The sequence below is a fragment of the Austrofundulus limnaeus genome, unplaced genomic scaffold (genome assembly GCF_001266775.1).
Source record: "Austrofundulus limnaeus strain Quisiro unplaced genomic scaffold, Austrofundulus_limnaeus-1.0 Scaffold77, whole genome shotgun sequence".
NCBI classification, from domain to species: domain Eukaryota; kingdom Metazoa; phylum Chordata; class Actinopteri; order Cyprinodontiformes; family Rivulidae; genus Austrofundulus; species Austrofundulus limnaeus.
Genome location: NW_013952479.1, coordinates 1,097,673 through 1,106,888, shown reverse-complemented (window position 1 = coordinate 1,106,888; position 9,216 = coordinate 1,097,673). Strand labels below are relative to the sequence as shown.

Genomic DNA, 9,216 nt, shown 5'->3' with positions numbered 1-9,216 from the left:
CTCCAATGCTAACACCAGCTTATCCATGCTAGTCGCTAGCCTYTCYRATGCTAACACCAGCTTATCCATGCTAGTCGCTAGCCTCTCCAATGCTAACACTAGCCTCTCCAATGCTATTACCAGCTTATCCAGGCTAGTCGCTAGTCTCTCGAATGCTAACACTTAATTTATCAATGCTAGTAGCTGTCCAAGAGGATAAAAAAACGTGTGTGCTGGTTTATGCATCAGCTTTTCAAAAATCTTTAATGTCTGTTTTTTTTTACTTAAACACATTAGGCAGAGATCAAACCTGATTTTACTTTTGTGTTTCTCAGACGTGCATTTTCTCTGACATCTACCAGGGGTTGCTGTAGCACCCCTGGCACCATTACTTCTCACAGCCTTTGTTTTGTAGGAACATTAACATTATTATTATTTATATATTTTTTTCTAACACACTCGTCTGTTTTTGTCCTGGCAGAACCAGAGACGGCCACGTGAGGTTCTGGAGGGCTCCCAGGCCGGTGCCCACCTTGGGCCACCTGTGCCGATCCATCCTGCGCCACTCCGTGTCCACCCACCAGATCGAGGCGCTGCCTCTCCCCAGGAGGATCCTGGAGTACCTCACCTACAGAAACATCCCCGAACGCCTCAAAACATGCACCTCTTCAGACGAGGAGGATTGGGAAAGTTAAATAAGGACTTAAAAAACCCTAAATAGTAAACTTATACACAAACAAAATGCCTTTTCTGTTTACTAGCAACAGGTAAAAAAAACAAAAAGGAAAACCAACTAGCTTTGAAATTGACTTTAGATGCACTCATTTATTTGCACTACTTTAGAGATGCATAAACTAAATGTTCACATCGACTTGAATATCATGCTTTTATGCTGCTAATTTATTGTGTAAATAGAAGCTATATAAATAATTTTAATCCCTGTGTTTTTATTTTTCATTTCTGCTTTATTTGCACATTAATATAAAATATAAACTGGACTTATATGGAAGGGAAACACTGAAATGTACAAATGTTTTTATTCTTGCACAAATCTGGGTCAGTATATTTGATATCTAATATATGTGATCCTTGTAATGATCTGTTCTATTAAAAGGTGATAAGAAACTCAATCCTAGCACAAAGTTCTTGATGATTTGGTTTAAAAAAAAGTTTTAAACACCCAGAAGTGGCAGAACTGTGGTGAAACATTTGCAAACCAGTTTTCCATTTTTATTTTATTGAAGTAAAAAGTATTTACTGAAAAAAAAATTCTGTATTTTACATACGAGCTGATAACACTTTGCTCTAAGACGCTTCACTGACCACCAGGTCTCTGACTGCCTGGAAAGCTGCAACCATGGAGCTCAGCTGGATCCTCTCGTTTGTTCCGGATGCAAGTCGATGTCTTTAAAATAAAAAAAAAGATGCACAATAAGTACAGAACTATAATCCTGGAATCACTTAGTCTGGTAAACTCACTCTATGTCGGCCAACTTGACGAGCAGAGCCATCCGGATAGCTGAAGGAAAGTCCACTAGAAGACAATCAGAATCACAAAGTCACAAAACTATTTTTTGTTCTGGATATTATACTTCCCTATAAGAACACTAAATAGATTAATAAAATATTTTAAAAGGATTATTTAGTCCAATAAAAAAACTTAATTTTTCATTAGGATTTGATAAAATAAGGTCATGTTTCTGCAGAAACTTAAAGTTGCAGTGATGATTGTTGCAATAAATGAAGACATATTCCACACACGATTTTCTAGTTTTACCTCTGTGGACGAGCAGATGCACCTCGGTGAGGATGTCGTGCAGAGCCAAACCTTTCAAAGTCTTCAGCTGAAGGATTTCTGTGACATGTCTTAAAGAAAATACAACACAAACTAAACGTTTGGTCATGTTTTCAAAACTTGGAAAAAGTTTGCAAAACCTCATAATTATTAAGATATTTATTTTACAGTTAATAACTAAACACACAAAGCTTCCTTTAAATCCAAGTTTCATCCGTTGAAGTGCAGACAAAACGTATTTATTCCCTCTAAAGAAGCTCCAGAGCTCGTCGTCCTGAACGACGAGCTGAAGGATACGTTTGTAAGCTGTGTTGAAGTCTTTGTTGAGGCACCAGTCGAGGATGTTGGCGATGTCAGAGCGGAGGGGCTGTCCGGTGCAGGTGTACACCGTGTCCTCTGTCACCTTCCCATATGCCATGCTGGTGCTCTGAAATTACAGAGGCAGAGCGCGTGTTCACCCTTCTATTGTTAGCACGTGGACACGCGATAGGAAAGGGAGAGTTAAAATCAGGCTGAGAGCGGGGACAATCACCTGCAAGATGTTGAGCGATCTTCTCATGTCGCCTGAAGATAACGTGACAATGGCCTTCATTCCGTCTGGAGTAATGTCGACCCTGCCACAAATAAAAAAAGAATTAATTGCAAAGTCTTTAAAGTGGAATAATGGTTGTTGAATCAATCAACCTGTGGATCCTTGTAAATATATAATAAAGATCACTCTGGTCTAGGGCTGCCACAAACGATTATTTTAATAATCGATTCATCACCGATTATTTACTCGATTAGTCGACTAATGGGATCAAACGTTAATTGAATATAAAACAAACAGCTTATCACGCCAGAATGCAGCTGCTCTTATATAACCATCATTAGATTTTAGCTATATGCTAACTAAAAATAATTGCTGTGGAAGGCAGGTTCTGCTCTGCAGATATTACACAGGTTTCTCTTTCATTTTCCTAAAAACATCCCACACTTTTGAGCTCCGTTGCTGGGTAGCCATGATACCAGAGCCTGTCTGTATAATTGTGACGTCCACGGCCTACCCCAGTTACCACTACTGTGCATGTGTGTCAAGGACAGAAAGGCAGATGTGGCAGTGGAAGGTGTCACAGCAGTTTGGAGAGAAAAACAAAGTAAAGAACAAAAAAAGAAAACGATTAATCGATTATTAAATTAGTCGTGGCAGCCCTACTCTGGTCCCAGGGTTCCTACAGCTTAAGGGAACTTAAATTTAAGACTTTTTGAGACCTCTTTAATGCCACTTCAAATGAAATTTAAGACCAACGTCACAATAAACTAACGGAAAGAAAAAGACAATTTTACTCAAATGTTTCTTTTACAGGGCTCCTACAGCTTAAGGTAAGTTATATTTAAGACTTTAAGACCTCTTTAATATCACTTGAAATTACATTTAAGACCCAATTCACAATAAATAAAAATGTGGGGAAAAAAATAGTTGGTGACAATTTTACCCAAATGTTTATTTTAACACAGAAATGAGAAAAACAATCTGTAAATTACATATATTAAAAAATGTTACAAATTATTTTAATATTTGAGACAATTTACAGTCATCCTACTTAAAATGTGTTACCATTTTGTAAGACCTCTGAAAGATCGATTTAAGACATTTTAAGGCCAATTAAGGCCTTATTTTTTGGATTGACAAATTCAATGCCTTTTAAGACTTTTTAAGGATCTGCGGGAAGCCTGAGTCCTGAAATTCTAATTTCTATCTGGTTGTATTGAAAATAGAGCATATGTATATAGAACAAATATAGAAGGGGATGGGTTAAAGAAAAACACTATAGAACGCTTTTCTGTAAAACTTGGATTAATAAAATGTATGTAGTCATTTTTTACTTCCAATTTATTTAGTGAACAATGCAAAGCCAATAAAGTTAATTTGGTGTGCAAAAACTGAATATTTTTTTTAAATGAAACAAATATTTGGTGATTGACGACGTAATGTTAAAAACGCTGGATAAACTCAGTATTTATTAACACGTGTCAGAGCCAGTTCACAGGACGGCAGATTTTAAACTCTGCTGATGTGAGGTTCTATGATCCTGGTCATGGCCCAGTGGTGTCACATTTTGTTAACTGGTCTAAGTCTTCCTTTTTAGACATAAATGTCAGCAAAACCAAAGAAATTATTACTGATTTCAGAAATAAATAAATAAATAAAATGCCATCTCTCCTGTGTACATGAATGATGAGGTAGTTGTGGAAGAATATAAATATCTGGGAACTGTATGCACTTTTATCATAAATTAAGGAATTTTAACATGGACAGTAGTATTATGAGCATGTTTTATTGAATCTGTTCTTTTTCTTTTATCTGGTACGAGTTATTGACAAAAAAACAAAAAACACATACACCACATTGTCAGTTTTTGCAGCAAAACTGCCAACATCGCACTAAGTAACATCTCTACTCTCCACAGAAATAGATCCTTTAAGAAAGCTCAGGCAATTTGAGCTGAGCCTAAGCACCCCCTGTTCTGAGCTTTCTCTTTTACCATCAGGACGCAGATTTGCTTTAAAAGATTCAGAACCAACTAATTTAAGAATGTTTACCCACTGTTATCGTCTTTTTAAATACTTCTTGTAGACTGTTGTATGTGTTTGTTAGTAGATATTTTTATAATGATTGTTTTTATGGTGGATTTTTTAGCATTTTTTGTTAATGTTTTTTTTTCCCTGCTGGCTGTAACACAAATTGGCCCATGGGGTTATTTGTCATTTTGTAAGCAACTAAAACATAAACAGCGTTATAAAGAATATTCTGCAGTTAGTCCATAACTGCGGAATATTCTTTACAACACCGTACAAAACATGCTTTAATTTGTAACAAATTTGGTCTTTTTTTTTTCATTAAACTTTTCACCTTCTTTCCAGCATCCCTCACATTTAAGGAAAGTAATTTTTAATGAAAAATTTTCAAAGGACAACAGCGCCCTCTTTTTGTTTTGTTTCTTAATGCACAGCTACAAAAAAAAAAAAAAAGACACCACCAATATTAAACTAAACAAAAAATAAAATAGAATATAGTCCACTGGTAGAAAACGATAAACTGTTGACAGAATGTAATCTCGCAGGTTTTTTTGACAGATCTAAAAACTATTTTTTCTAGCTGAAGAAAAATGAAAAATAAATAAATAAAATAAAATTTAAAAAAGCATATTCTCCTACTTCTCCTGTTGGATGACGTGCTCCAGTCGAGGAATCATCTGGTCTGGAGACAGCGGGCCGAAGCGGAACCTGGTGCAGCGGGACTGCAGGGCCGGGATGATCTTGGACAAGTAGTTGCAGATGAGGCAGAATCGAGTGTTTTCTGTGAACTTCTCAATCACTGAGAGAGTGTGACGATAGCACAAGAGTAAGACAAGACCCGTAACAGAGATAACACTAAAATATAAATCAAAATATGGCACGCTTCTTGTAAGCATACTAAAGCTTAAAGAATAAATTACTATCCCAGAGGTAGAAAGAGAATAACACAGAAACAGCTTTAACCATATGATTTACTTTTAAGCTAATTTTTTCCTGAAAGTGTTGATTTTTTAAAATTATATCTAAACTTCACATAGCAGAGACCCAGTATTTAAAAGCAGTCGATTGAAGTGGCTGCTCAGTGAGCCGTGTAGCTCACAGTGGGCGACGCCGTGGCGAACAGATGGCTCACCTCGCCGCAATGCATTCTGGGCATCCTGGGTCATGGCATCGGCCTCGTCTAGAATCACCAACTTGAAGCCCTTCCTGCAGAACAAGAGGGCACAGAAACAGGTAGCAGGGTGCAGCTTAAAAACCTCGTATGCGTAAGAAGTTTTGTTTGAACTCACTTGAAAATGGTCCGGGTGCTGGCAAAACTCAGAATCGGACCTCGTACGACATCGATACCTCTGTCGTCTGACGCGTTTAGCTACAAAACAAAAGAGTCAAATTCTTGACGTGGAAACACTAGAAAAGAATTGTCGAATCCTGGTTCCTGAGGGCAGCTATCCTGCTTTGACACACCTGATTTGATTGGATGAGTAACTAACAGGCTGCTTGAAGACCTGCTGAAGAGGAGGTTTGTAATTTATGCAGGACTGCAGCCCTTGAGGACCAGGACCGGACACCACTTGCACTAGATCCTCATTCAGAAACCCTCAAATCCCCCCAAAACGCAGCATCTCGTTGCAATAATTTGTCCCATACCTCCAACACCATGGAGTTGAACTCTTTGTCCTTGTACAGCTGCCTGGCACAGGCCAGGATCGTGGAGGTTTTTCCTGTTCCAGGGGGGCCGTAAAACAAGAGGTGGGGAAGCTTGTCCTCGCTGATGAACCTCTGGACTGTGGGAACGAAAACAAATAAAATTAACAGCGTGAAAAAAAAAATCCGATTCTTCTGGAACATTCTGTTATTTTTAAACTTTTTAATAATTGTGACACAAAGAGTACAACCATGAGAAAAGACACAGGCAGCCTGCAGGAAGTGTTTGCACTACATGTTGTAAAATACAGATTACCAAACATTTTTACTGCAAAGGTAGGCATACTCACTGGTGCTAAGAATGTCTTTGTGTGAGATTAAATCATCTAGTTTTTGAGGTCTGTATTTTTCCACCCTGGAATACAAAGCAGATATAGTGTCACTGTCAACAATACATTACAAATAAGTTTTGGGACTTTTAGGTAGTTTGAACGCATTCAAAGTAACCCTAAATAAAGTAGCTTCTTAACACAGTGTATTGGTGTAAACTAACTATTAGATTTATAACCATTTTGTAAATATCTAAAAGTTATTGTTTGCCATATTCAAACAGAAGAGCTACGGTGCAACTATCATTAAGACGATAGGTTAGCTCGCTGCTAGCGCTAACAACGTTAACGTAGCCGCGATAAACATCACTTTTCTAACTCACCATGGTAAGTTTCTGCTTTTCAGCGGGATTTCACTTGTAGACGCCATGGGTTCAGTTAACTGAAAATAAATAAATTAAAAAAAGCTCAAAGGTTTAATACTTAGCAGTGTTTTTTCTGGGGCTTTATTTGCCGCGCGCAAGAACAAACGTGTCTTCAAAGCGTCATGACGCACAACCAATAGGATGGCGTTCAGAGTTTTTGTGGGTGGAGTCACGGAGCACGCTGTAAAAAAATACAGCCATAAACAAAACGCTGCAAAAAATAAACTATTTAGTGAGCGCCATGTTCATATTTTTCCCTTTATAAAAATATGTCTAGAAATAACAGGTTTTATTTTACATACAAATAAATTATTAAATCAAGTTATATTTAGTTTGTCTGAACTAGCAGCAATGGCTTAGATAGCTATTTGCAGGACTGAGTGTTTTTATTTTTAAAAGTTTAGTCACATATAAGCTGCAGGGTTAGACCGTTTCTGTAAGAAAAGCTGTTTTTTAAATGTATTTTTTTTTTAAATCCAGGCCTGGTGTTGAAGCTGTCCGGATTTTCTCGCGAGAGCGGCCCCCCCTCACGGTGGAGCCTGGCCGCTGCGCTGCTGTTGCTGTGGGTTTGATTGACAGGAAACATGTCGGTGTGGTGGGACCGAACCGGGATGCTGCTGCTGCCCAGGGAGACACGGAGGACCCGCATCCAGTCCCCACATCAGCACCTTTAAAAGGTTTTCCCCTCTCCTCCTCCTCCTCCTCCTCTTCAACCCGTCTGAGGATGAAGCGCTGAGCAGCATCCTCCTTTTTTTTCTTTTCTTTTTTTTTTTCCTTTTTCTTTCCTCCTTTCAACATCCATCCGAGAGAGGCACCCGATGGATGCTTCGGTGTCTCCATCACATCTGGGTTGATCGAGTCCAGGAACACCTGGATGATCCAGCAGGAACTGCAGGTTTCAATGGAGTCACGGCTCAAACCCTGATTCTGGAGGAGAAAAAAAAAACATTCATGGCGTTTTGCAGGTTGCACTCCGTGGGCTCCTCCACGTTTCTTTTTTAATTTTTTTTTTTTTTTTTTTGGAGGTGGGGGGGGATTCGTTTTATTTTTCTAAGCGCAAACGGGGGAGAAATCAGATCCACTGGTCGCTAAACTATGAACGAGGAGATGACAAAAAGCGAGGAGCAGCATCTGAGTTTGCAGAAAGCCTTGCAGCAGTGCGAGTTGGTGCAGAACATGATCGACATAAGCATTTCCAGTTTGGAGGGTTTACGGACCAAATGTGCCACATCCAACGACTTGACACAAAAAGAGATGCGGACGCTGGAGGTAGGCATCCTTATGATTATTATTTAAGATACAGGCCTGAGTGGTGCGTCTTCATCTCCATCAACACCGTGCTCTTTCTAGGCCACCCTGCATATTTATGTGTGCCTTTTCAGCGCATTGTGCTGTCATAGCATTAATATGCAAAGATTCCCGCTTTAAAGTCTCCCCCCACCCCCAGTCTGTGCTGTCAGTTGTTTGTTGTTTGTTTTCTGGGTGTGCAGTGCAATAAATCAGGAGGGCCACGGGGCTGCAGAGGGCTGTTGGAGACTTGCGCATGATTCTGCAGGTGGCGGCGGATGGGAAAGGTGTCTGTTCTCCGCCAGAGTGAAGCTGTGAGGCAGCAGGAGAGGCCTGCACAGCGCAGGCTGCCCGTGTTTACAGTCCATTACCAGCATATAGACGCAGCCTGCGCATTTGCTACCACGGCGCATCCAGTTATTACGCAAGGCCGACAGATTGTTAAAAAAGAAAAAAAGGTTAATTGGCCCGTGGGGTATTCCGCAAATTGCGTTGCGTAATGCCCATAATGCTCCGGTGTTTTTGTTTGAGCTGCCCGTTTTTCAAACCACTTAGCGTGGACCCCCTCTCCCCCCCACCACCGGTGACAGGCACTTTCAGGACATTAAAATCCCATAAAGTGCGATAATCAGGTCAGAGATCTGCAGAACAGCTCAGCTTCAGAACAGAAGGTACTCCTTTACAAACTATGAAATCAACATGCAAAAGGTTGAACTGTGTCGAATGGTGCAGTTTTAGTGGGTTTTCACAATATGGGATTCTAAAAATGCAGGTAGGCACTCAATGTAAACAAAACACTTTTGCAATTTAGTCATTAAATAGTTTATAAACATTGTAAGACTTCTTTTGGGGGCACAAAACGTAAAATAAAATGTTAAAAATGTCACTAAAATTTTTTCATTATTTTGCTCACTTTCTGGGCAGCTATGACAGTATCCTCCTAAATCAAAAGTCACTGCTAACATTGCTAATGATGCTAGCATTGCTAATGCTGCTAATGCTGCAAGCATTGCTAATGCTGCTAACATTTGCTAATGCCACTAGCTGTTAATGTTGCTAACATGGCTATTGCTGCAAGCGTTGCTAATTCTGCTAACATTGCTAACACTGCTAACATTGCTAACATGGCTATTGCTACAAGCATTGCTAATGCTGCTAACATTGCTAATGCCACTAACATTGCTAATGCTGCTGCTAA

The 9,216-nt window shown here is 39.4% G+C and overlaps 3 protein-coding genes across 4 annotated transcripts in view; 2 read left to right on the top strand and 1 right to left on the bottom strand.

Annotated features, from left to right (window-relative positions):
• The window catches only part of wsb2 (WD repeat and SOCS box containing 2), a 6,862-nt gene extending 5,753 nt beyond the window's left edge, over positions 1-1,109 (top strand). Inside the window, exon 9 of the mRNA XM_014011144.1 lies at positions 461-1,109. Within this exon, the coding sequence (XP_013866598.1) occupies positions 461-674 (214 nt within the window). The 3' untranslated portion in view covers positions 675-1,109. The remainder of the gene's footprint in view (positions 1-460) is intronic.
• An 84-nt stretch (positions 1,110-1,193) lies between these two features.
• Positions 1,194-6,840, bottom strand: rfc5 (replication factor C (activator 1) 5). The gene is made up of 11 exons (XM_014011146.1): positions 6,690-6,840; positions 6,328-6,392; positions 5,981-6,117; positions 5,623-5,702; positions 5,466-5,539; positions 4,973-5,132; positions 2,307-2,388; positions 2,072-2,201; positions 1,757-1,834; positions 1,459-1,513; positions 1,194-1,384 (listed from the first exon to the last, which is right to left on the bottom strand). Exons 1-11 carry the CDS (start codon positions 6,734-6,736, stop codon positions 1,285-1,287), a joined length of 1,008 nt encoding a protein of 335 aa, XP_013866600.1. The 5' UTR covers positions 6,737-6,840; the 3' UTR covers positions 1,194-1,284.
• Positions 6,841-6,998: 158 nt separating this feature from the next.
• ksr2 (kinase suppressor of ras 2) overlaps positions 6,999-9,216 on the top strand; it is a 127,760-nt gene continuing 125,542 nt past the window's right edge. For both annotated transcript variants that reach the window (XM_014011142.1, XM_014011141.1), the window contains exon 1: positions 6,999-8,000. In XM_014011142.1, the coding sequence (XP_013866596.1) occupies positions 7,827-8,000 (174 nt within the window). In that variant the 5' untranslated portion in view covers positions 6,999-7,826. The remainder of the gene's footprint in view (positions 8,001-9,216) is intronic.

Bases quoted from the DNA above. Each gene is read 5' to 3' on its own strand.
- rfc5 (XM_014011146.1), bottom strand. From the start codon at position 6,736: ATGGCGTCTACAAGTGAAATCCCGCTGAAAAGCAGAAACTTACCATG. The intron at 2,389-4,972 runs GTAGGAGAATAT...TATTTGTGGCAG, and splicing joins CACGTCATCCAACAGGAGAA to GGTCGACATTACTCCAGACG. The intron at 1,385-1,458 runs GTGAGTTTACCA...TTTATTTTAAAG, and splicing joins GTCAAGTTGGCCGACATAGA to ACATCGACTTGCATCCGGAA.